Genomic DNA, 26,575 nt, shown 5'->3' on the forward strand with positions numbered 1-26,575 from the left:
ACACCTGGCTCTTCTTCAAGCGGCGTCCGGAGGCGGCCTTCCAGCGACTCAAAGGAGCTTAAGGGGACCTGCAGGGGCGTGGCGGGGGCGTAGCTGCGCGCCGACTGCGTGAGGTCGAAGGGCACGCAGTGCCGGCGTCATGGCGGCCTCCGTGCAAGGCTCTGCCTGGGGACCGTTGCGGCTTGGCATCCCCGGCCTGTGCTGCCGCCGGCCGCCTCTGGGTCTGTATGCGCGCGTGCGGCGGCTGCCCGGGCCGGAGGTGTCTGGGCGGAGCGTGGCTGCGGCCAGCGGACCGGGCACCTGGGGCACTGACCACTACTGCCTGGAGCTGCTGCGGTGAGCGAACGCGACCTTCCCAGGGAGGGCGGGGGTGGTCGGGAAGCGGGGTCCCGGGGTGGGAGCGGCTGCGCCTCGCGTCCGACCTGACGTTTGAGAGATCGGACCGGCGCCTTCCTCGTGCCTTTCTGGGTGTGCGTTCTAGTGGGCGCCGCGTGTGGGTGTACGGAGGCAGCGAGCCCACAGGAACATTCACATGGGTAACAAAATTATGGCAAAATTCTTTCGACTGCCCACGCTTGTCGCCTTATCCGAACCTTAATTTTAACCGAATTCAGCGTTTTTGCATGAATAACCTTTTTTATTCACAGAACGTCTATTAATTTTAATGACAACGGTAGCCAACTTTGAGTTCTGTGTGCCTGGCATTATGCAAAGTAGATTACGAGTAATTAGTCTTCGTTACAAGTTGCAACGGACAAATGTAGACCTATCATTTAAGGTTGTGAGTAATAAAGAATTTAGAACAATGCCTGGCATATAGTAAGGGCACAGTGAGTGGAAGTCATTATTACCTCATTTAACATACAAGGAAACGGGGTTTTTATAGTGAGTAGATAATTTGCCAGAGGTTCACAAGAATAGCCTCATAAAGTCAGAACCCTGAAGTGTTTTGTTTGTTGGGCGGCGCGCTAGGAAGGCCTGGCACTTGGGTGTCGCTCCTTAATCATTTGTGGAGGTGGGTTGGATAAATCAGGTCACCTGGTTCATGCGGCAGGGGCCCCTGGGAATCTAGGCCTGACTGCTGACACCAGTGGCTTAAGCCCCGATGCCCTTCTGCGTCTCATTTGAAAGAGTGGGGTAAGGTCTCGAAGTACTTGGTCTGAAGGACTTATCACAAGTACTCGAATAACTGAACTACCTTGAAGTTCATTATGCAAATAAAACCTTTTTTAAAAAAATTCCATTTTAGAGAAAAGTAGCATAACACAACAAAATACATGCATTTCAGTGTTTTGTTTATAATCACTTTTTAAAAATTGTGGGCCAGCCGCAGTGGCTCACGCCTGTAATCTCCGCACTTTAGGAGGCTGAGATAGGCGGATTGCTTGAGCCTAGCTGTCTGAGACCAGGCTGGCCAACATGGTGAACCCCCATCCCTACAAAAAAATACAAAAATTAGCTGGGCCTTGTGTCCCGCGCTTGTGGTCCCAGCTTCTCCAGAGGCTGACCTGGGAGGATCGCTTCAGCCTGGGAGGTGGAGGTTGCAGTGAGCCAAGATCGCTCCACTGCACTCTAGCCTGGAAGACAGTGTCAAAACAAGATTTTCTTGCGAAAATCTCAAGCCTAATTTACATAGGCTTCTCTGACTTTGACTTTGAGGAGAATAAACGCAGAGCCTCAGGCTGTAGTGAGAAGGTGAGGAGGTACTACTGGTGGAGCTGAAGTGCAGTAATGTTCTTTACTGCAGTCTCACCAGAGAATCACTTCCTTTGTGCCTCAGGGGCACAGGTCCATGGTACTAATGCACAACAATCCTAATACCCCATGTGCTTGTTTCTCATACATCTGTCTCTCTTGACTAAATTCAAGTCAGTACCCATCTTCAGTGTCTGGAACAGTGCCTGGCACATAGTAGGCACTGCATAAATGTTAGAATGAATGAGAGGTTATTGGCCCTATTGCCACATAAAGCTCTTATATATACATCCATAATATGGCATTTCTCATTGTCTGGGACAGCTCTCAGGTAACTGGATCTTGGTTAGATGCTTAGGACATCCTTGTATATCCATAGTTCAATAATTCATATTTATAACAATGATCTAAGTGATGAAGAAATGGCTAATCAGTATATCCTGTTTAATGTGTTGAAGGAGGTAATATTGTTTAGAAAAATTTCCATTCAAAATTAAAAAATAAACTTGTTAATAGGGCAAATCCTTAGCTGTGTGGAAGATTTATTTTCCAATAGTTGCTACAGTTCTATTATATCTTCATTTCATTTTTCATTTCCCTCTAAGAAGCTTGAAGTACCTCACATACTGCTTATTTTTAGGAGATAACTTTGATAGGTTAATAAGCTTCATTTAGAAATTGGGAAATAGGAGCCATTGGTGTCATTTCTATTAATAATCAGTTGGTGATGGAAGTTAAGATTGTAGTTTGATTCCCATTCAGTGTTTTTCTCACTGTTTCATGTTAACTTCAAGTGTTTTATTTTATTTTATTTTATTTTTGAGATGGAGTCTCGCTCTGTTGCCCAGGCTGGCGTGCAGTGGCCGGATCTCAGCTCACTGCAAGCTCCGCCTCCCGGGTTTAAGCCATTCTCCTGCCTCAGCCTCCCGAGTAGCTGGGACTACAGGCGCCTGCCACCTCGCCCGGCTAGTTTTTTGTACTTTTTAAGTAGAGACGGGTTTCACCGTGTTAGCCGGGATAGTCTCGATCTCCTGACCTCGTGATCCGCCTGTCTTGGCCTCCCAAAGTGCTGGGATTACAGGCTTGAGCCACTGCGCCTGGCCAAGTTCAAGTGTTTTAAACACTTCTGAAGTTCAGAGACTTTTTATGTTAAAATACAATTTTAAAATGTCAATTATAGAGCTGCTTTACCTTCGCTGTCCTTAGAAACTTTTGGGGAACCATTTTGTAGGTGAAACTGCTTAGGGTGAGATCTTTTTAGTAGTACTCTTGAGATAGCAAGGTTACTGTTTGTGACCTCTTCGTTTGGTTTATGTGGCAATTGGGGGAGATTGTCAAGGGAATGACTAGAAGCAGTTTAAGTTCTCTGTTAGGGACCTGACAAAATGTGAACCAGTTGAAAAGTGGAAACAATGTGAATTTTAGTACCTAAACTCTATGGGGTGAGACCCAGGTTAGACGCATATTAAATATTGTTTTGTAAGAAGGTTCCAGTGTGTTAAAGTAGGTAAGTAGTCTGGTAAGTACCTTATATTTAAGTCATCTTTCCTGGAGTGAATATGGTAAGGTCTATATGTTCGTAACATTTTATTTTGAAGTAATTGTAAATTTACATAAAAATTACAGAAATAGTACACAGAGATCCAATATACTCTTTAGCAGATTCCCTCATTTTTAACACTCTGAAACATTTAAGGATAAGATGCAGACATGATACTCCGTTATCTGCCCTTAATACTTTGGTCTATATATCATAAGTACAAGGATGCTGTCCTGTAGAATCACCGTACAGCCATCAAAATCAGGAAATTAATATTGATCCAATATTACCATTTAATCCACAGGCCCCATTCAAGTTTTGCTGATTATCTTATTAGGTTTTTCATACATCCAAAATCATGTGCTCCATTTAGTTATATCTCTCTAGTCTTCTCCAATCTGGAACAATTCTTTAAGTCTTAGCTTTCATGAGCTTGATATTTTTTTTGAAGAGAATAGGCCAGTTCCTTTGTAGAAATCTCCTTTGATTTGGGTTTTTAATATTTTCTCATGACATGCATTTTCGGCAGGAATATCACAGAAGGGACACTCAGCTTTTCTCTCCATATCGTATCAGGAAGCACATGACATTGATTTGTCCTATTACTATGATGTTAACCTGTGGTTGCAAAGGTGACTTCCAGATTTTTTTTTTTGTAAACTTAATTAAAAATGTTAATTATAAGCAAGAAATGCACACTTTGTGGAGAGATACTTCAGTACTATGTAAATATTCTGTTTCCATCAAACTTTTACCCCTTTAACATTTTCGGGCATTTATTGATGATTTTTATCTGAATCAGTTAATACCATGATAGTTATCAAATGGTGATTTTTAAAAATTCCATCATGTCTTCTAAATTTAATAGTAGTCATTGTATTGGTTGTCAGGTTTTTCATTCTCTTCCTGTTTATTAATTTTTATTGGTACAGGCTCATAGAGTCCTGTTTCAAATTGTTACTATTATTTATTTATTTATTTATTTATTTTAGAGACAGAATCTCCTGTAGACTGGAGTGCAGTGGCATGATCATAGCTCATTGTAACCTTGAACTCCTGGGCTCAAGTAATCCTCCCACCTCAGCTTCCTAAGTAGCTAGGACCACAGGCCCATGCCACCATGCCTAGCTAATTTTTTTATTTTTTAAGTGTTTTGTAAAGACAGCGTCTCACTATGTTGTCCAAGCTGGTCTTGAACTCCTGGCCTCAAGGCATCCTCCCTGCTCTGCCTCCCAGAGTGCTAGATTATGGGCATGAGCCACCATGCCTGGCCCTATCATTATTTTTTGATCCTGAAATTGCTCTGGACTTGGCCAGTGAGAGCTCTGTTAAGCCAGTTTCTGTGTTCTTTTGAGAAGTTTCCTCCATTCTTTAAACATTTCTTTACTTACTGCTCAAGAAGATGTTTCAGACTTACCTTGTATTTTCCCTGCCCTAGGAATGAAGTCAGTCATTCCTTCCAGGCGCCTGTGTTAGTCTGTTTTGCATTACTATAAAGGAATATCTGAGACTTGGTAATTTATAAAGAAAAGAGGTTTCTTTGACTCATGGTTCTGCAGGCTGTACAAGAAGCATGCACAGTGTCTGCTCAGCTTCTGGCGAGGCCTCAGGAAGCTTTTACTTGTGGCAGAAGATGAAGGGGAGCAGGCGTATCACATGGCAAGAGAGGAAGCAAAAGAGAGAAGGGAGGAGGTGCCAGGCTCTTTTAAACAACCAGCTCTAGCATGAACTAATAGAGAACTCACTTATCCCCAAGGAGATGGCACCAAGCCATTCACAAGGGATCCACCCCTGTAACCCAGATACCTCCCACCAGGCCCCACCTCTAACGTTGTGGAGGTCACATTTCAATATGAGATTTGGAGGAGACAAATATCCAAATATCAGAGCCCTAGTTTCTTTCAGTGGAGAATGGTTTCAGAAACCAAGATCTGGGTGCTAGGTGTGTTCACCAATACTGGAAATATGGGGTGGAGGCTGGGGGTATTGTTATTTCTAGGCTCTTTCAGCAGGTGTTGCAAGGAAACGTATGTGTGCACACAGTCCTCCATGAATTTCTATGTCTTATCTCTGCCTTTCTATGTATCTATGTGTCTTAAAAACCATACATTCACCCCAATATTTGCTGGAACTATTTTAACTTGATTTGTACTTTTGAAGCTCATTTGAATTCTTACTAAAACAAAAGTGATTCTGAAACAGTTAAAATTATAAGTACTACATAAGTCAAAGTAAATTAATAGAGATTAGGTGGCATTGGGGTACATTTTTCATAATTTTTAAGGAACAGATATAAAAAATAAGACATGTCAGGCCCTTTCTGAACTGAAGCCTCACATTGTTGTTGTTTTTTTGAGATAGAGTCTTGCTCTGTCACCCAGGCTGGAGTACAGTGGTACAATCTGGGCTCACTGCAACCTCCGCCTCCTGGGCTCAAGCAGTTCTCGGGCCTCAGCCTCTCAAGTAGCTGGGATTAGAGGCACATGCCACCATGCCCAACTAATTTTTGTATTTTCAGTAGAGATGAGGTTTCACCAGGCTAGCCTTGAACTCCTGGCTTCAAGTGATCCGCCCGCCTTAGCCTCCCAAAGTGCTGGGATTGCAGGCACGAACCCCTGCGCCCAACCTGAAGCCTTTTTGTTTTCAGTTAATTTTGGTCAGTATTTTTATGTGCAACTTGGAAAGTGAAGAGTAACTGTCTTTTTTTTCTGTCTGTTACAGGAAACGGGATTATGAAGGTTATTTATGCTCCCTGCTGCTCCCTGCAGAATCCCGAAGCTCTGTTTTTGCACTGAGGGCTTTTAATGTGGAACTGGCTCAGGCTGGTATTAAGATACCTTAAAATATTAATTGGAAAATGGTGATATAATGTGTTTAATGCTGAACAATAAAGAAATATAGTTGTAATTTATATGTTAGATGTGTTTAAGGTCTCTGCTAGTGATTTCTTTTCCCTGCTAACTGTTTAGGCTTAATAATTCAATACCAAAAATAAAACTATCTATGGCTCAAGCCTGTAATCCCAGCACTTTGGGAGGCCGAGACGGGCGGATCACGAGGTCAGGAGATCGAGACCATTCTGGCTAACACAGTGAAACCCCGTCTCTACTAAAAATACGAAAACTTAGCCGGGCGAGGTGGCAGGCGCCTGTAGTCCCAGCTACTCGGGAGGCTGAGGCAGGAGAATGGCGTAAACCCGGGAGGCGGAGCTTGCAGTGAGCTGAGATCCGGCCACTGCACTCCAGCCTGGGTGACAGAGCGAGACTCCGTCTCAAAAAAAAAAAAAAAAAAAAAAAAAATAAATAAATAAATAAATAAAACTATCTAATGAACTTAATGGTTCTATAAATGCCATTCTGGAATTTTTTATTTCTCTTCCTGAGGATATTATAAAACTGTGCCATTAACGTTGCACATTTGTCTGTTAATTAAATAGGTTAGTCAGAGAATTACTGCTTATTCTTTCCAACAATTGCATAATTTACATGTATATAGCAGTTTTTCAAAGCACTTTTTAAATTGAGGTTTTAGCTTTAATGTGAGTAGGGAATGAAAGCAATTGTAGCAAACCAGGACCTTAGATCATATTAATTCACTTTTGTCTAAGAATTCCAAAGGAAGGAGAGATCCTTTTTTCTTCTTTAGAATGGAAAGAATATGTGCAAATACAAAATAAATTGAAATAGTGGATGGAGATGAGAGAGTGAAAACTGAAACAGCCTTAATCTTCTTAGTCATAAATTGAGAGGTCAGATATTGGGAGTGAGGGAGCAGGAGAGGGTTCAGAGTCTTAAAGAGAGTAGCAAATTTTGACACAGATTCTCAGGGAATATAGTAGGAAGTGAACAAGGAACAAATAAAAGGATGTGAATATGGCACCGAGGCACAACTGAGATTCACAACTATGAGTCTGCAGAAAGTCTAATAGACTGGCTCTTTTTTCCTCTGGTATCTTCCTGGAAGTCATGGGTTATGATTTTTCACCTCATGCCTTTTCAAGTGTAAACTGTACATCAGCATGTTAAATCAGTCACCGTTTAGCCATAAATAGTTCCCACCTTGGTCTTTATTATCCTTTTTAAATGATTAAAATTTAATTTTTTAATTTTTAATTTTACAGACAGGTCACCCAGGCTGGAGTGCAGTGGCATGATCACAGCTTATTGTAACCTTGAACTCCTGAGCTTTAAGCGATCCTCCCACCTCAGCCTACCAAGTAGCTGGAACTGTAGATGTGCCACTATACCTGGCTAATTAAAAACAGTTTTTTTTTTTTTCTTTTTTTTTTTTTAGAGACAGAGTCTTGCTATTTTGTCCAGGCTGGTCTCAAATTCTTGGCCTCAAGTGATTCTCCTGCCTCAGCCTCCCAAAGTGCTGGCTGGGATTACAGGCATAAGCCACTGCACCCAGTCAATACAATTTTATTTTTAATAAACCCCCAGAGGTCCTTCTGAATTCTGTCACTTTGTACTTCTTTATACACTTTGTACATCTTGCTACTTCTTTGCACACAGAGTCTTGTTTATTCACTCATTCAACAAGTGTTGACTGAATGCAGGCACTTTATATAGACTGTATTCAATGCTATATGCACATGACATGAAACAGGGTCTGCACTCAATGAACAAATAAATCATTGTGTAACGTGTCAGATGGAGAGAAATAAAGCAGGATAAGGAGGCTGTGAAGGCAGGGTACACCAGGGGTTCCTGTTTTATGTAGGATGGTTAGGAGAAACCTTACAGGCAAGGTGGCATTGGAGCAGAGATTTGAAGGAGGTGAGGGAGTGAGCTGTACAGATATGTGGACAGAGAGTTTTCTAGGCAGAAGGAACAGCAAGTGCAGTCTCTGAGGTGCAAGTGTGCCTGCTCAAAGAACAGAAGAAGGCAGGTGGTCCAGCAGAGCAGGGCAGGGTGCGTGGGAGGAGATTCAGTTAGGGGCACCTGGGTCAGAAAGGTAAGGTCTTGGAGACACCATTAAAATCACTTTGACTGAGTGAGATGGGAAGCCACTGGAGGGTTCTGAGCAGAGAGCCATCACCTCTTGGTTATATTTTGAAAGGATTACTCTTGCTGCTGTACTGTATGCCACTGGGATCTGAACACTAAACATTGCTAAGAAACCCACCCACCACCAGAGTATTTGGAAGTAATTTCACATATGGAAAAGTAAGAGTAGTACAAACAATACTCAGACCCTGTTGTGAATATTTTGTCCCATTTGCATTATCATTGTATCCTCATATGTGTATATGTACATTTCTCTTTTTATGAATCATTTTAGAGTAACTTGACTATACCATGGCCCTTATCCCTATAAACTTGAGTGTGTATCTCGTAAGAATAAGGATAATCCTTACATAACCACAGGACACTTACGAGAAAATAAACTTAACATTGATGCAATACTTTTATTTGATCTACCATCTGGTTTTCAGTTTTGTCAATTGACCCAGTAAGGTCCTTTATGGCATTTTTTTCCCCTTCTCTATGGGATCTAATCTAGGATCACGTATTACATTTAGTTTTCTGTCTCTTTAGCCTCCTTTATTCTGGAACATTTCCATAGCCTTTCTTTGCATTTTGTGACATTGACATATTTTAAATAATATTGCTTCTTTTAAGAATTAAAATGGTTCTCATTTGGGGTTTATTTTTCATCAGGATCATATTAAACTTACGGATTCCTAGAGTAATGTTACGTAAGTGGTCTGTGTCCTCTTTAGAGTCACAAGGAGGCATGAAATATCTATCTGACTCCCAGCAGTAATGTTAATTTTAGTCACTGAGTCAAGATGTTAATCCTTTTTCCCTTGCTACTAATAAGCAGCCTGTGAGGAGACCTTTTAAGACCATATTCCTCATCCAAATTTACCTCCTAGATTTAGCTTGTGTTGGTGATTCTTGCCTCAACCTAAGAAGGCCATTCTTTTTTTTTTTTTTTTGGACGGAGTTTTGCTCTTGTCGCCAAGGCTGGAGTGCAGTGGTGTGATCTTGGCTCACTGCAACCTCTGCCTCCCGGATTCAAGCGATTCTCCTGCCTCAGCCTCCTGAGTAGTTGGGATTACAGGCACCCACTACCACGCCCAGCTAATTTTTTGTATTTTTAGTAGAGACAGGGTTTCATCATTTTGGCCAGGTTGGTCTTGAACTCCTGACCTCAGGTGATCCACCCACCTCGGCCTCCCAAAGTGTAGGGTTTATAGATGTGAGTCACTGCGTCCGGCCAGAAGGCCATTCTTAGTAGTGAGTGAGGGAGACAATCTAATAATCTTCTTTTTTTAAAAAAAGATTAAAGAATGAATAAATGAATTTATTTGAAAGTACATGCGTAAAATTCTCTCTTCGTTGTCTTCTATAGGTTTTAAAAAATGTAGTCATGTATTTGCCACCATAGTCATAATATAGAACAGTTACATTAACTCAAAAAATTCCCTCAAATATACTGATTTTTTAGAGAGTAGAATGCATTTGCTAAAGTTTTTAAACCCTATTTGTAGGTTAAAGACTCAGTCTCTGAGAAAACAATTGGACTGATGCGAATACAGTTTTGGAAAAAAACTGTGGAAGATATATACTGTGACAAACCACCACATCAGCCTGTGGCCATTGAACTATGGAAGGTAAAAAAAATTACTACTTTTGATTTGTAAGAATATTATTCGAGTCTACTTTTTGATGGATACAATTTGGGTACTGGTGATTATAGTGGAATCTATTCTGAAAATATTCTTAGGCTTATGTATTCAGAGCTGTTATAGTTTTGGCACAGAAATTTAAAATCACCCACTAATAATTTACAAAGGTCTTTTGTGTATTCGTTTATTAAAGGAAAAAGGAAGAATTAGTCTCTATATAATAACTTGTGTTTTCCACATTTCCATATTTGCCTGCAGAATTTAAATCCTGCACATTTTGATGCAATAGCAAGTAAAATTTTCTGTTCTCTCTGCCTAACAGCAGCTCCTTATACCAGTGTTTTAATGCAGGTTCTGGGCTGTAGAACACGTGTTAATCTTTTGTGATTGGAGACTTACTCTCAGTGTTGTCCAGATACAAATCTAAAACTTGCCTTGTCTAGTTTGATAGAATTACCTATCCATTGTTGAGTTTTAGGTGTTAGAGAATGGAAACCTATGGGCTAGAGTATTATTTGTATAGCTAAATGTATGTCGTAAATGGTTTTATAATAAAGCAGCTGTATGGATCCCTCACTCATAAGCAGCCACACATGGCTTAGAAATGTTCTAAACTATGAGAGGAGGAAGGGAATTAGGTACCTTTCATCTCCGATCTGTGTCCCTGTTGTAATGCAATGATTGCCAAAAGAGGGTTTCTGTAACAGGAGCCACCCACAGACCTGACAGTGGTACACCTCTTCTCAGGTCTGCGCACCAGCAGAGGCAGGCCCAGTTTCTGGGCCCCAGATTGACTTCACAGAGCCCCAGTAAAGATGGAAAGCCAGACCCCCACAACTAGGGATTGAGAAGAAAAAGTGGATGGGAAGCTGTGAGTATTAGATTAGTTCTTTACCTCTGTTCATCCCACTTCAAGAAGCTCAACCTAGGTGACTCACTAAAAAGTTATCCTAAAATCCAGAAACCCTTTCTATTTATTATTTTACATGTAAACTGGAGTATAGTGGAGGTGGAGGTTTATGTTAAGACTTGCATAAAAGGTTCTAGCCTTTGTCAGGAAATATGTGGAAGATTAGAGAGTCCTTTGATGCAAATTTATCTTTCCTTGGCTTCTCTTAAAAAACCAGAAGATACATCTGAATTACAAAATGTTTACATGTGTGCCAATTTAGGGTTGGTAAATTGTCCAATTTTAATAGGTGCTTGAATTTTGATGGTTAATGTTGGCTGGCTTTCTGATGTGACCAGTGTTGATGCTAAATGTGAATATCTGAAAGATGCAGGTCTTGTTCAGTGCAGTTGTCCTTGTTGCATGTTCTCTATCCTTCCCCATCCTGCTGGAGCATATGGGGCATATTGGGTATTTGAAGTGTTGGGTTCTTGAGATTAAATAGATGGAACAATGACAATGTGTTATCCAGAGAGCACTTTTCTGTTGCACTGTTTCATTGTTATTTTTAGGGTACAAGATAGTTGAGTATTTATAATTTCTTATCCATTCTATATGGGTTCCCCATTTCTCTGTGTATGAATTTTAGCTGCAGTTTGAATTTATGTTTGTAACCAAGTTCTTTATTCTATTTGGCTTCAGTTTCCAGAGTTCAAACTTCATTCAGCAGATTTCTAACTTCTTTAAAGTATTTACTTTTTTACCTTGGTCTCTGATTTCCTTCAGAATCAGAGCTATATTTTATAATCAAGAATCTACAGCCATTATAGCGTCAGCCTTGAGTAAATGGGAGTTGGGCGTTTTCATTTATTAAATATTTATTGAGTACTTTTACATGCTAGGAATGGTGCTTGAAGGTCTACAAAATCAAACATGCCCATCAGCCCAGACAAGTGTAAAATAAAACAAGAGCAGGAATCCGTAATGACTGATTGGCTGATTCCTGGGATTTGGAAGAGGGGCCTATGGGGAGAGTCCTGCCATGTAGTAGTAGTAGTGCCGAGAACACTTAGGAACTAACGCCATGTAACCCTTTTAGCTTCTGTTAGATTCCTGCCAGGCAAAGTGGGCTCTGTTCTCCATACATACACCTTTGTCATGTAATACATATTGATGAGCATGCTGGCCTTTACATTTAGTATCAGTGACATCTGGGAGTCTTAGTTGAAGTGTAGCATGTCCCTAGATTTTATGTTTCACTACTATATTTATTTATTGTGAAAATATGTTATGCTTAATGTTGACATGGCAGAAAAAAAACATTTTAAAAACTTACTTGGAAATTATTCCAAACTTTCAGAAAGTTATGAAATTCAAAGCAGGACAAACACCTCCATATCCTTTACCCAGATTCAGCAGGCTGGAGTGCAGTGGTGCAAACATGGCTCACTGCAGCCTCAACTTCCTGGGCTCAGGCGATCCTCTTGCCTCAGCCTCCTGAATAGCTGGGACCACAGGCATGTGCCTCCACACCTGGCTAATTTAAATAATTTTTTTCTAGAGATGAGGTCTCACTATGTTGCCTCTCCTGGCCTCCTGGGCTCCGGCCATCCTCCCACCTTGGCCTCCCAAAGTGTTGAGATTACAGGTGTGAGCCACTGTGCCTGGCCCACTTATTGTTAATATTTTATCCCATTTGTTTAATCATTTTTCCTCACTCACATATGCAGTTTCTCGTTCCTCTCCTCCTTCTCCTATTCCCCTATATGTGTATTCACATTCATAATTTTTTTGTGATAAATTTTATTTGATTGTAAGTTATATACATCATAATCCTAACCTAAAAAATTTGGTGAATATTTTCTTTTTTTCCTTTTTTTTTTTTTTTTTTGAGACGGAGTCTCGCTCTGTAGCCCAGGCTGGAGTGCAGTGGCCGGATCTCAGCTCACTGCAAGCTCCGCCTCCCGGGTTCACGCCATTCTCCGGCCTCAGCCTCCCGAGTAGCTGGGACTACAGGTGCCCGCCACCTCGCCCGGCTAGTTTTTTGTATTTCTTAGTAGAGACGGGGTTTCACCGTGTTAGCCAGGATGGTCTCGATCTCCTGACCTCGTGATCCGCCCATCTCGGCCTCCCAAAGTGCTGGGATTACAGGCTTGACTTTTTTTTTTTTTTTTTTTTTGAGACAGGGTCTCACTCTGTCACCCAGGCTGAAATACAGTGGCACAGTCTTGGCTCACTGTAGCTTTGATCTCCCAGGCCTGAGTAGCTGGGGCTACAGACACATGCTACCACACCCAGCTGATGTTTTTTTGAATTTTTAGTACAGATGAGGTCTCACTTTGTTGCCGAGGCTGGTTTTGAACTCCTGAGCTGAAGTGATCCACTCACCTTGGCCTCCCAAAGTGCTGGGATTACAAGCGTGAGCGAATTGTCTGATTCAGTCTTTACCATGCCTGGCCTCGGTAAATAATTTCTTTTTTTCTTGTTTGAGATGGAGCTTTGCTCTGTCACCAGACTGGAATGCAGTGGTGTGATCTCAGCTCACTGCAACCTCTGCTTCCTGGGTTCAAGCAATTCTCCTGCCTCAGCCTCCTGAGTAGCTGGGATTACAGGTGTGTGCCACAACTCCCAGCTAATTTTTGTATTTTTAGTAGAGACGGGGGTTGGCCAGGATGCTCTCAATCCCTTGACTTCATGATCCGCCTGCCTCGGCCTCCCAAAGTGCTGGGATTACAGGTGTAAGCTACGTACCTGTCCTATTTTTTGTGTTTTTTTGAGACAGGGTGTCACTCTGTTGCCCAGGCTGGAGTGGAATGTCGTGATCTCGGCTCACTGCAACTTTCACCTGCTGGGCTCAAGCCATCCTCCTATCTCAGCCTTCCAAGTAGCTGGGACTACAGGCACCCGCCACCATGCCTGGCTAATTTTTTGTTGTTGTTGTAGAAATGGGGTTTCATGGCCACGTGCAGTGGCTCACACCTGTAATCCCAGCACTTTGGGAGGCCAAGGCGGGTGGATCACGAGGTCAAGAGATTGAGACCATCCAGGCCAACATGGTGAAACCCCGTCTCTACTAAAAATACAAAAAATTAGCCAGGCGCGGTGGTGGGCACCTGTAGTCCCAGCTACTTGGGAGGCTGAGGCAGGAGAATGGCAGGAACCCGGGAGGCGGAGCTTGCAGTGAGCCAAGATCGCGCCACTGCACTCCAGCCAGGGGGACAGAGCGAGACTCCGTCTCAAAAAAAAAAAAAAAAAAACAAAAAAAAAACCAGAAATTAGCTGGGCGTAGTGGAGTACACCTGTAGTCCCAGCTACTTGGGAGGCTAAGGCAGAAGAATTGCTTGAACTGGGGAGGTGGAGGTTGCAGTGAGCTGAGATCGTGCCATTGCACTCCAGTCTGGCGACAGAGCAAGACTCCATCTCAAAAAAAAAATAAATAAATAAAAGGGGTTTCACCGTGTTGCCCAGGCTGGTCTCAAACTCCTGAGCTCAAACTATCCTCCCACCTTGTCCTCCCAAAGTGCTGGTATTATAGGTATTAGCCACTGCGCCTGGCCTAATATTTTCTAAGAATAATGATACATATAATAAGGACAGTTATTTTTTTAATTTCTATTTTTTTTCCTAGAGATAGGATCTCGCTGTGTTGCCCAGGCTGGAGTGCAGTGGGGTGATCATAGCTCACTGCAACCTTGAATTCCTGGGCTTTATCCTCCTCCTTCAACCTCCTGAGTAGCTGGAACTACAAGCACATACCAGCATGCTCAGCGAATTTTTTTTTTTTTTTTTTTTTTTTTTTTTGAGACGGAGTCTTGCTCTGCCGCCCAGGCTGGATTGCAGTGGCCGGATCTCAGCTCACTGCAAGCTCCGCCTCCCGGGTTCACGCCATTCTCCTGCCTCAGCCTCCCGAGTAGCTGGGACTACAGGCGCCCGCCACCGCACCCGGCTAGTTTTTTTGTATTTTTTAGTAGAGACGGGGTTTCACCGTGTTAGCCGGGATGGTCTCGATCTCCTGACCTCGTGATCCGCCCGCCTTGGCCTCCCAAAGTGCTGGGATTACAGGCTTGAGCCACCGCGCCCGGCCGCTCAGCGAATTTTTAAATGTTTTGTAGAGATGAGGTTGCTATGTTGCCCAGGCTGGTCTTGAACTCCTGAACTCAAGTGATCCTCCTGCCTTGGCCTCCCAAAGTGTTGGGATTATAGGCGTGAGTCACTGTGCGCGGCCAGAACAGTTACTGGCTTTAGTAAATTTAAATTTGATAGAACAATTTTATTTAATTTTCCATTCATATTCCAATTTTGTCAGATGACCTAATAATGTCCACAATATCATTTTCCCTTCCAGTGGAGGATCTGATCTTGGGTCAAGTACTTAACTGTCATGTCTCTATAGTTTCTTTTAATCTGAAACATTTCCACGGCCTTTTTTTTAGCCTTTTGTGACACTGATATTTTTGAAGAGTATCCCCCCACCTCATCTTTTTAAAATAGAACACTAATTTTTGATTTGTCTGATGTTTTGTCATGATTAGATTGAAGTTATGGATTCTTAGCTGGCAGCATACTTCATAGGTGGTACGTCCTTCTCAGAGTATCACATGTAGGGGCACACTTCGTCCACTTGTCCTTTATGGCATTGTTAATTTTTATTACTTAGTCACAATTTTGCCTGGTTTTCCCACTGTAATTCCACTTGCAGTAATCAACAGTTTTTGAGGAGAGACTTTAAGACTGTAAATATCCTCCTCCTCATCAAAATTTCTCCCTAAACTTAGTAGCCATTAATGCTTCTTGTCTGATTCAGTCTTTACTCTTATGGTTGCAAAATGATAACTTCTCAACCTCAGCACTTGGTCCACATTTACCAGTTGGCACTTAGCATTCTGCTATAAGAATGAGCTCTTATTTTCCTTTATTTATTTGTTTATTAATTATTGGTGTCGACACATGATTTCTTGTTTTTTACAGTTTATGATTCACTCATGTACTGATTTGGGTGTTCAGGTTGTTCCAGCTTTGGACAGGGGGAACTCGTTCACAGTGGCTGCTATGTCTTTGTGACACGCTTCCATCATTTTTTGGAGCACTTTCTTATTTTCTGACACAATAAGATATTCTAGGATCCTCTTGAATCTTTCCCTTGCCTCACCTTTGGAATCACCCATTTCTCGAGAGCCCTGATTCCTTTTAGGAGAATTGTAGTAGAGACAAGTGTCTGAGCACTAGGTGAGCTCTTTCCTACTGGAGTGTCTTTACTTGCTAAGGTAACAATTTACCATGTGGATTATTTTTGTTGGAGTTTTAGTTACTGTGTTTTTGGAGGAGTGGTTACTTTTGCTAAATAGAATCTTTACCCTGTGGAAAAAAATTTGCGTGTAATGAGTAAGCATAGAAGTCAGGGTGGCTAGGCACAGTGGCTCATGCCTATAATCCCAACACTTTGGAAGGTTGAGGCGGGAGGATAATTTGAACCTGGGAGTTCAAGACCAGCACCATAGTGAGACGCTGTCTCTACAATTTAAAAAAATAAAATGTCGGGGTATATCACATAATAGAGAAGTTCAGTATTTGATGCGTAATTCTTGTTTTGTTTTTGTTTGAAAGTGGAATTGTTAAATTATTAGCAGTATAGGAAAAAAAGACCAGTTAGTAGAAAAATATTAGAAATATAATCTTGTAAATGTTTTGAAATATTTTCTAGGGACGTTTTCTTTTTCCTTGATATTTCTTTAACATAGCTGTCTATCTGGTGATGAGTTATTACAAATGTTTCCTTACTTAGTTTTGTATTTGGTTTGTTTATTTTATTCAGTTCTACAGAAGTCATTTCTAGTACTTTCTGAAAACTTATAATACTCTTTGTCTTTTAGGCTGTTAAAAGACATAATCTGACTAAAAGATGGCTTATGAAAATCATTGATGAAAGAGTAAGTCGAAATTGTTCAAGTTTTAAGCTTTTTCTTCCTGTTTAATTATTTTATTTTATTTTTTTCTTTCTTTCTTTCTTCCTGTTTAATTCTTAAGCTAATTCTTCAGGAAGTAAATATTTTGATTGTGTATTAATATTTTAGAGGATGGAAAATTTTAGAGAACCATGTCATTTTATTCATACTTTACCCTTGCATGCTACTCACATCAACCCCCCATACCCTCACATTGAGACAGGCACCCAGGCAGAGGCATGTGTATGCACAACCACACTCCACAATTTTGTTTTTAAAAGGAAATTTTCATACTTACATAAAAGTAGAGAGAATACTTTGCATGTGTAGAATATCTGGTGACATGTTAAAGAAAATCCCAGACATCTTATCATCTGATTTATAAATGCATATGTATCTTAAAAAGATAAAGACAAAAAATAACCATAATATGATTATCATACCTTAAAAATTACTAATTATTCCTTAATATCATCAGATACTTGACTAGTCATGCACATACCTTTATGTATACCCCAGTACTTGGACCTGTGTCTAAATAGTAGAGGGCATAAAGAAAGTCTGACAGTTCCAGTGAATGGAATCCTGTACTAAATTCTTAGAACTTAGTTCTAGGTCCAGCCAAGTCAGTGAATTGCTGTGTGACATGGCCTAACATGTGTGACCTTTCTGATGCATTGTTAGGTCAGTGTTCCCCTTGGCCTGATATTAATTACATGCTGTTGTCATGGAAATGTAAGTTTACTTAGTTTATTTAGATACAGTTTGCTAGCTATAGGCTGTATCAATAATCAGAAGAAGCCAAAAAGAGATATTAGCTAAGAAGACCTATTTTCAGGTGTCATCTTTTCTGTTTTTACAAGGTAAAGAAAATTAGAGAACCCAAGACAGAGACACCATTTTAGTTTAATGAAAAATAACACTTGGCTTTTGAAGGGGGGATATTTAAAAGTGAAGAACTGTGAGCAAACATTGATCTGTAGATTCAATGCAATTTTTATCAAAATTCCAGCTTTCTTTTTTGCAGAAATTGACAAACTGGTCCTAAAATTCATATGGAAATGCAAGGGACCCAGAATAGCCAGAATAATCTTAACAAAGAAGAACAAAGTTAGAGGGCTCACATTTCCTGATTTCAGAACTTAACTACAAAGCTACAGTAATCACATTGTGTGTTACTGATATAGGGTAGACATATAGATCAATGGAATAGAAATGAGAGTCCAGATATAAACCCATATATTTATAGTCAGTTGAGTGACAAGGGTGTCAAGACATTTCACTTGGGAAAGAACAGTCTTTGCAACAAATGATGCTGGGCCAATTGGATACCTTTTGCAAAATAATAAGTTTTGACCCCTGCCTCACACCATATACAAAAATGAACTCAAACTAGATTAAAAGACCTAGATGTAAGAGCTAAAACTGAAACTCTTAGGGGAAAGCATAGGTGTAAATCTTAGTGATTTGTAGGTTAGGCAGTAGTTTCTTTTTTTTTTCTTTTTTTTTTTTTTGAGATGGAGTCTCGCTCTGTTGCCAGGCTGGAGTGCAGTGATACCATCTCAGCTCACTGCAATCTCCACCTCCTGGGTTCAAGCAATTCCCCTGCCTCAGCCTTCTGAGTAGCTGGGACTACTACTCAGCTTTGTGTGTGTGTTTTAGTAGAGATAGGGTTTCACCATGTTGGCCAGGATGGTCTTGATCTCCTGACCTTGTGATCTACCCGCCTCAGCCTCCCAAAGTGCTGGGATTACAGGTGTGAGCCACTGCGCCTAGCTAGGCAATGGTTTTTTAGATGTGATACCAAAGGCACAAGCAAGAAAAGAAAAAATAGATAAATTGTACTAAAAGAAAAAAATATTTGCCAGTTATATATCTGATAAGGGACAATGATCTAAAATATGCAAGAAACTTACAACTCAACAATAAAAAAATCTCAATTTAAAAATGGGGAAAGACTTTGAGTAGACATTTCTGCAAATAAGGTATACAAATGACCAATAAGCATCTGAAAAGGTGTTTCACATCTTTTCATTAGAGAAATGCTTATTAAAACAAAGAAACATCACTTCACAGCTGTTGGGATGGCTGTGATAAAAAAAGATGCACGTTAACAAATATTGGTGAAAACAGGGAGATGTTAAAACCTTTCATACATTGCTGGCGGGAATGTGAAATGGTGCAGCTGCTTTGGAAAAATAGTTTGCCTACTTTTTCTTCAAAGAGTTGAACATAGGAGTTACCATAGAGCCAGAAATTCTATCCCTAGATTTATACCCAAGAGAAATGAAAACATACGTCCACCCAGAACTCGTATATGAATGTTCGTGGCAACATTATTCATGATAGCCCAAAAGTAGAAAGAACTCATAGTCTGTTAATTAGTTGTTAAACAAAATATTGTATATCCATACAATAGAATATTATTAATTATTTATTCAACTAAAAAAAATGAAGTACCAGTAGATGAAGAAAACATTATGCTAATTAAAAGAAGCCAGGCACAAAAAGCTACATATTATACAATTCCATTTTTATGAAGTGCCCAGAATAGACAAATCCATGAAGACAAAAAGTAGATTAGTGGTTTGCCAGGGCTGAGGGGAGGGGGAAATGGGAAGTGTCTGCTTAATGGATGCAAGTTTTCTTTTGGGGGTCATTAAAATATTCTGGAATTAGATAATAGTGATAGCCACACAACTTTGTGTACATACTAAAAACCACTGAATTGTATTATTTGAAGGGATAAATTTTATGGTATGTTAGTTATGTCTGAATTTAACAAACCATAAAGGATGCATTTTTTTTTTTTCTGGAATCATTACTGGTGTCATTTTCTTTTCTTTTTCCTTTCTTTCTTTCTTTCTTTTTTTTTTTTTTGGAGATGGAGTCTCACTCTTGTTGCCCAGGCTGGAGTGCAATGGCATGATCTCGGCTCCCTGCAACCTCTGCCTCCCAGGTTCAAGAGATTCTCCTGCCTCAGCTTCCCGAGTAGCTGGGATTACAGGCACCCGCCACAATGCCCAGCTGACTTCTTTTGTATTTTTGGTAGAGACAGGGTTTTACCATGTTGGCCAGGCTGGTCTTGAACTCCTGACCTCAGGTGATCTACCCACCTTGGCCTCCCAAAGTACTGGGATTACAGGCATGAGCCACCCCGCCCGGCCTCTTTTTTTTAAAACCCTGCATGTGGCATTTGATGCTGGTGTTAGTTTCTTCTGATTTTAAAGAGGGTGAAATAGGGTATAATATTTTGCCCTAATAATAATCTTCGTAAATGTATTATTATAAAAGTGGCTAAGTGTTCTTGCTATTAGATTCTAGTTTTTCTGTTTCTTGCATATAGTGTATTTAGGGAATCAACCCTGTTATTTTATTGAGCATGGTTTCTTTTTGGGGGATGGGGTAGGCACTGGTTTCTGTTTTCTTTTTCTAGGTACCTTTTCCTCATTGACTGTGTAGATTCACGAGTCACATATGTGGGTTCCTGTCCCCACCATTTATTTATTAACTGTGTGTCCTTGGACATGTTAATGGATCCATGCCTCAGTTTCTTCATTTGTAAAATGGGGAAAGTATGAATTCCTTATCTCTTGGTGGGGGGATTGTTCGGGTTAAGAAGATAATGTCTAAAGTGCTTACATAAGAGCTCAGTAAAGTCAGTTTATTTTGATAACTTGGGCTTCAGATGAAATTAAAAAACAATGCCATGTCCATGGTGATTTGTACATTGATATTATTCCTGATGTCTTATTTTGAGGTGGTGGATTTGAAAGTATTGAATATGTAGAACTTTAATATTGTAATGTTTTATCTTATTGTGTACTAAATAACATATACTAAATATTTTTATTCATTATTATTCAGTTCTTTGGGGCAAAAAAAACAGCACCTTTTCTTTATAAAATACTGACAGTTCAACAGACTTTATTTGCATTTTATTTGATGTAGGAAAAAAATCTAGATGATAAAGCATATCGTAATATCAAGGAACTGGAAAATTATGCTGAAAACACACAGAGCTCTCTTCTTTACTTAACACTAGAAATATTGGGTAAGTTGTTTTTCTGTTTCATACTTCTTTTTTCCAGTAAAATACCTTTGAGATTTCACGTTTTCATAATTTGGCAGTCTGACCAGTTTAGCACTGAAGTCTTCCTTTGTACTATCTGTAAAGGAACAGTTTTTGTGGTGGTGGTTGTTAGCAAGAAGAGGAATTTATATCTCTTTCTTTGTAATGCAGAGTAATCCAAGACTCAGGCTCTCACACAGCTACTTTCCTCATGGGAATGTTGAAATTAATACTCTGGTAATTGCAGGTGGCTTTACTTTTTTACTGTAGCATCTCCTACAGTTTGGAAGGCCTATAACCTGATTCTTCCTTTCCTGTTAATAATACTTATTCATGGAAAAAGAAAAGTAGAAGAAGTAAAACACACTTACTTTATTTCATTTTATTTTGAGACATAGTCTCGCTCTGTCCCCAGGCTGGAGTGCAGTGGCGTAATCTCGGCTCACTGCAACTTCCGCCTCCCAGATTCAAGTGATTCTCCTGCATCAGCCTCCCGAGTAGCTGGGACTACAGGTGCGTGCCACCACACCCAGCTAAATTTTGTACTTTTAGTATAGACAAGGCCAGAATGGTATCGATCTCTTGACCTCATGATCTGCCTGCCTCAGCCTCCCAAAGTGCTGGGATTACAGGCATGAGCCACTGTGCCCGGCCTAAAACTGCATTTATAAAAGTTTTTGAGATTTTTCTTTCTCTGCTTTTTTAAAAACAAAATTTTGATGGTAGGATTTCTCCTCTGACTTTGTTGCCAGTTAGTGAGGTCTTACTGAAATGAGGAAATTATTTGGGCCAAGGACAATACCATCTCATTTGAAGAAGGTAATATATATCTTTATACCTCCCTAAAAGAATAATACAAGTCCCCATTGCATCTCCCAGGCCTGTTCTGGCCCACAGCTCTGGTGACATGTTTACCGTCACAATGAAAGGAGGGAGCAAAGAGCAGAATGTTTGTTAAGCATAGTCTTAAAATGAGGTCATATGGAAGTTGCACAGAGGAGAAGAAATGGAAGACTTGTAAAGTTTTTCCATGATAGCTGATTAAAATTCTAAATGTGTTCTTAGTGTGCTGTAGTCTGAGGAAAACTCTCGTTTAAAAGTTGAGATTGAGATTTAGATATCTGCTAGTGGTAAATGGTCAACTTGTTTTTGTGCCCAGTTTTTCACTCATAAATCCTGTTTTTTTCAGATAAAACATAGGATATATGTCTATTTTTACATGTTTAGCTGATTTCTCTGTGCTAGTTCTATTGATTGATTATGCACTTAGAATAGAGCAGCCCTGTATAATTTCTGAAATCGTAGGTATAAAGGACGTTCATGCAGATCATGCTGCAAGTCATATTGGAAAAGCGCAAGGCATTGTCACTTGCTTGAGAGCAACACCATATCATGGGAGCAGAAGAAAGGTGCTCCTTCCCATGGATATCTGTATGCTGGTAAGGTTGTAATTTGTACCTTTGAATATTTACCTCAGGAATATGGGGAAGGAAGTTATCTTTTGCTTTTTTGCTTAGTCTATTCAAGTAATTGCTTTGAAAGAAATGCTTATTGTTTACTAAAAATGCTCTTCCTCTTTTTATCCCAGAGTTATCAAGTCAGAATTGTGTCCATCAGGCGTTTTAGGTCTCTAGAGGAGCTTTGAGTAGGAAGGTCTAGAGAACCTCTTTTGGTATAGCTTCATGATGCCTTCCTCCCTTCCAAGCAACTGCAGTAAATATTCCTAGTGTTCACCTTAGCCTGTTCCTTATTTAATTTTATTGGAGTAAGTAATCCATTTTAAATATCTGTTTATGAGACCTTTGTTTTCTTTCTTTTTTTTTTTTTTGTTTTTGAAACAGGGTCTTGCTCTGTCGCCCAGGCTGGAGTGCAGTGGCGTGACCTCAGCTCACTGCAACCTCCGCCTCCTGGGTTCAAGTGATTCTTCTGCCTCAGCCGCTCAAGTAGCTGGGACTACAGGCACATGCCACCACACCCAGCTAATTTTTTGCATTTTTAGTGGGGATGGGGTTTCACCGTGTTAGCCAGGATGGTCTTGATCTCCTGACCTTGTGATTCGCCCGCCTCGGTCTCCCAAAGTGCTGGGATTACAGGCATGAGCCACTGCACCTGGCGAGAACTTTGTTTTCTATATGAGATTCATTATTATCTGTTCTTTCAAACTTTTTGTATGTTTGTTTTCTTGCTTGTATATTTTCGTTTTACCTACAACTTGTTAATTAACATCTTGTTGTGGCCAGGCGCAGTGACTGATGCCTGTAATCCCAGCACTTTGGGAGACTCGCTTGAGTCCAGGAGGTTGAGACCAGCCTGGGCAATATAGGGAAACCCCATCTCTACCAAAAATACAAAAATTAGCTGGATGTGTTGGTGCACACCTGTAGTCCCAGCTATTCAGGTGGCTAAGGTGGGAGAATCCCTTGAGCCTGGGAGATTGAGGCTATAATGAGCCATGATTGTACCACTGCACTCCAGCCTGGGTGACAGATTAAGACCCTGTCTCAAAAAACAAAAAATCTTGTTGCATGTTCCAAGTATCACTCTCTCATTCTTGTTTTTTTCTCTCTCTCCACACGTGCACACACACGCACGCGCACACACACATTTTTAAAGACAAAATAGGCATTAAACTGTACGTACTGTTCTGTCATGTGTTCTCTTGTGCTAAGTTAGTTTTAATTGTCAATTTAATTTTTCTTTCCTAGGTGAACTGTTGGAAGGAAGTGCTTTTAGATTCCTAATATAATGTATATTTCCCCACACAGCATGGTGTTTCACAAGAGGACTTTCTACGGAGGAACCGAGATAAAAACGTGAGAGATGTAATATATGACATTGCCAGTCAGGCACATTTGCACCTAAAGCATGTAAGTCAGCTTTTTTTTTTTTTTTTTTTTTCTTTTTTTGCCAAATCATTTAGGGAATAATCATATCTAGATGTGGCTATTCTTAGAACATGGTTGTGGTATTCCTAACTTGGCCGTCTTTATTCCAGTTTTCATTGGTTTCCCAGTAGATTTATCTCAGAGTCTGTTGTAAACTTTTCTCACTTAAAAAAGTCCCTTCCCCCACCTCACAGCATATGAATGCGTTCTCTACTGAGTAAATCAAGCCCGAGCTTTCTCATGTGGGCTCCTCTGTGCTCCATCCACTTCTCTCTTGGAAGACAGGGTGTCTTTCTGCCTCCCAAGGCCGAAGCCTCTCTTCCTGCTTCCAGGGGCTGCACCCTCAGCCACTCCCAGCTGGTGTTTTCAGTTTGCTTCTCTGATAGGTGGCCTCTTTTATCTTCTGGTTTGTTGCTGCTGCCTTCTGAATTTACAGGCAGCCTGTAGATCCTTCTGTTGGTATTTTTCTCTCCTAGGTGAACTGTTGGAAGGAAGTGGTCCGCATTCACTTGGCACTGCCCATCATGCTGTGATTTGGTTCCTATCCTGCCCATTCTAATAAACAATCACAAGTTTGGCAACTCTCCTTATTGCCAAATTCAGTGGTCACTTACAATTTGTTTTTGTGAACTCTTCTTCTTTTTTTGACACCATAGACTTCTTTTTCTCTGTGTCACTTTCTGACTTTTCTTCCATTGATTCTCGGACTTGGCTCGTGGACTGGTTCCTGATTTCTCCTGCCTGTCACTTTAGTTGTTCCCTAAGAGTTAGTTCTTCATCTCTCAAACTTTTCCAGGACTTTTGTTTGGAATTTGACACTGTTGACTGTGCTCCTCTTTCTTGAAATTGTCTGTCATTCATCTCCATGGTGTTGTTCCTTTCTGGTTCTCCTTGAAGTGTTTCTTGATTTCAGTGGCTCTTGAAGACTTGGTGGAAACTTTCTATTTCCTTAGCTCCCATAATGCTAATTTTTCCTAGTACTTCTTGTGAACCTTTTTTTTTTTTTTCTTAGGCTTCAGTAGATTCTAAAGAGTTGGACACGTACCTGCATACCACAGGGCTTTTGCACTTGCTGTTTTTCCTGCTTCTTCCCCTGTACCCCACCTCCACTCCAGTTAGTGCTCAAATGTCACCCTATCAGAAAAGTCTTCCCTGGCCATCTTACCTAAAATAACATCTTCCTTTTCCATCACCCTCAGTCTCCTTACCTGGCTTAGCGCTTTTCACTACCTGACATTAAAAGTTTGCTTATTGCCTCCCACTTCATTGGAATGTAAGTGACTTTGTTTGATTCTATTGTATATTCTTCAGCATCTAAAGTACCTGGTACATTATGAGCACTCAGTAAATATTTGTGAAATATTAAATATGTAAGTAATCAGATTGTAAGCTCTTTGAGGGCAAAGACTATCTTCAGCTTCTTTTTAATTTCATGATTTCATGAATATCTAAGACAGTTCTCAGCCCTGACAGAGGTATAGATAAAATACATGGAACTTTAGATGAGAAATTACTTAGGACTAACTAGCAGAGTTCTGGGTAAGATCTGAGCACACTGCAGAATCATGAAAGGCAGGAAAGCTTTGTGTGGAACCTGAGCAGTCCCAGTCAATGGACACATAAGGCACCTGAGAAATACCGATTTCCAGGCATCACTCCCTGGAGATTGGGGTAGTAAATCTGGGATGGGGCCAGGAATTAAAATTTCTAAATTTCTAATTAAACAGCCAGGTTTGAACACCACTGGTGTATAGGTTATCTGAAATGTGGTCCTGGAAGATAGGTTTGGAATGGCGGATTGAAGAAAGATTATGGAGTTGTAGAGGCTTTTGAGAGACATTAGAGTATTGTGGATGAGAGTGCAAACTCTGGAACCAGAAGCCTGACTTTAAATCCTAATTCTGCCATTTACTAATCATGTAATCTTAACCTCTTTGTGCTTCAGTTTCCTCATCTGTAGTAGAGGATCATTTTAGCACCCAGCTTAAAGGGTTATTTGGATAAATGAGTTAACATATATGAAGAGTTTATAACGTAGTGCGGCATATTGTACATGAAATTTGTTAGTTTTCATCATCATCATCAAATAAAGCAGTGATATTAGTGTTGCGGAGTAGGAAACCCTGCTAGCAGTGTTTGACACAAGAGAGTTTAGAAGTTGGGTGATCAGTTAGGAGACTTAGGAGAGAGAGAAAGAGTATGATTTAGAGACAGTAGATGTTTATGTATGTGTATGTACATTTATATATATATGTATACGTATGTGCCCACACATAACAAGTAGAATCAACTAGGCTTGATAACTAATTGGATTGTGGCAAGATCAGATAGAGGGAAAGTTGAAGGTTGCATGAAGAATTCAAGTATGGCACTTTGATGGTGCCATTCAAAAGCTACAATGACAGCAGAAACTAATGCTATGTTTGGTGTGGATCATTAGACTTTGGACTAGCTGCTGGACATAATTGAATTTGAGGGGATTAGAGAGAGATGGGCTATTGAAGAATGCAGGATTGTGACTTTTAAAGGAAGTCAGGACTAAAGATGATATATTTGAGAGTCATCCACATAAAAGGCTTATAATTAAAGCTCCAAGTTTGGATGGTGTTGCTGAAAAAGAATGTATAGAGGACCAGGGACAGAACCCCGAGGCCTACCTCTGTTTACAAGGTGAAGGAGAAAGGCCATTTATTAGGAAGAAGGGGAAGGAAAGAATGTTCAGAGAAATAGAACTGAGAGCCAGTGTCTTGAAAATCAAGGGAGAAGATTTAAGAAAGGGGAATATCAGAGTTTTATATGCTGCAGAGAAATTGAAGAGAAAAGATAGATATGGTGATTAGTAAATCATGGATGATCATCGAGTAATTTTAGAGAATGGTTGGGAGTCAAACTGGAGTGTAATGGGTTAAGAAGTG

General features: G+C 40.4%; 1 protein-coding gene across 14 annotated transcripts in view; it reads left to right on the top strand.

The window, feature by feature from the left end:
- NDUFAF6 (NADH:ubiquinone oxidoreductase complex assembly factor 6) overlaps positions 1-26,575 on the top strand; it is a 165,202-nt gene that overhangs the window by 128,647 nt on the left and 9,980 nt on the right. For 2 of the 14 annotated variants that reach the window (XM_025393384.1, XM_025393390.1), the window contains exons 1-7: positions 107-336; positions 5,957-6,060; positions 9,735-9,857; positions 16,632-16,688; positions 20,655-20,757; positions 22,081-22,214; positions 23,541-23,642. In XM_025393384.1, the coding sequence (XP_025249169.1) occupies positions 6,040-6,060; positions 9,735-9,857; positions 16,632-16,688; positions 20,655-20,757; positions 22,081-22,214; positions 23,541-23,642 (540 nt within the window). In that variant the 5' untranslated portion in view covers positions 107-336; positions 5,957-6,039. Of the gene's footprint in view, positions 1-106; positions 337-5,956; positions 6,061-8,296; positions 8,404-8,898; positions 9,001-9,734; positions 9,858-10,619; positions 10,744-15,765; positions 15,988-16,631; positions 16,689-20,654; positions 20,758-22,080; positions 22,215-23,540; positions 23,643-26,575 lie in introns of those variants that run through there. The other 12 variants (XM_025393385.1, XM_025393386.1, XM_025393391.1 and 9 more) reach the window with 11 other exon arrangements.

The sequence above is a fragment of the Theropithecus gelada genome, chromosome 8 (genome assembly GCF_003255815.1).
Source record: "Theropithecus gelada isolate Dixy chromosome 8, Tgel_1.0, whole genome shotgun sequence".
In the NCBI taxonomy this organism is placed as follows: Eukaryota; Metazoa; Chordata; class Mammalia; order Primates; family Cercopithecidae; genus Theropithecus; species Theropithecus gelada.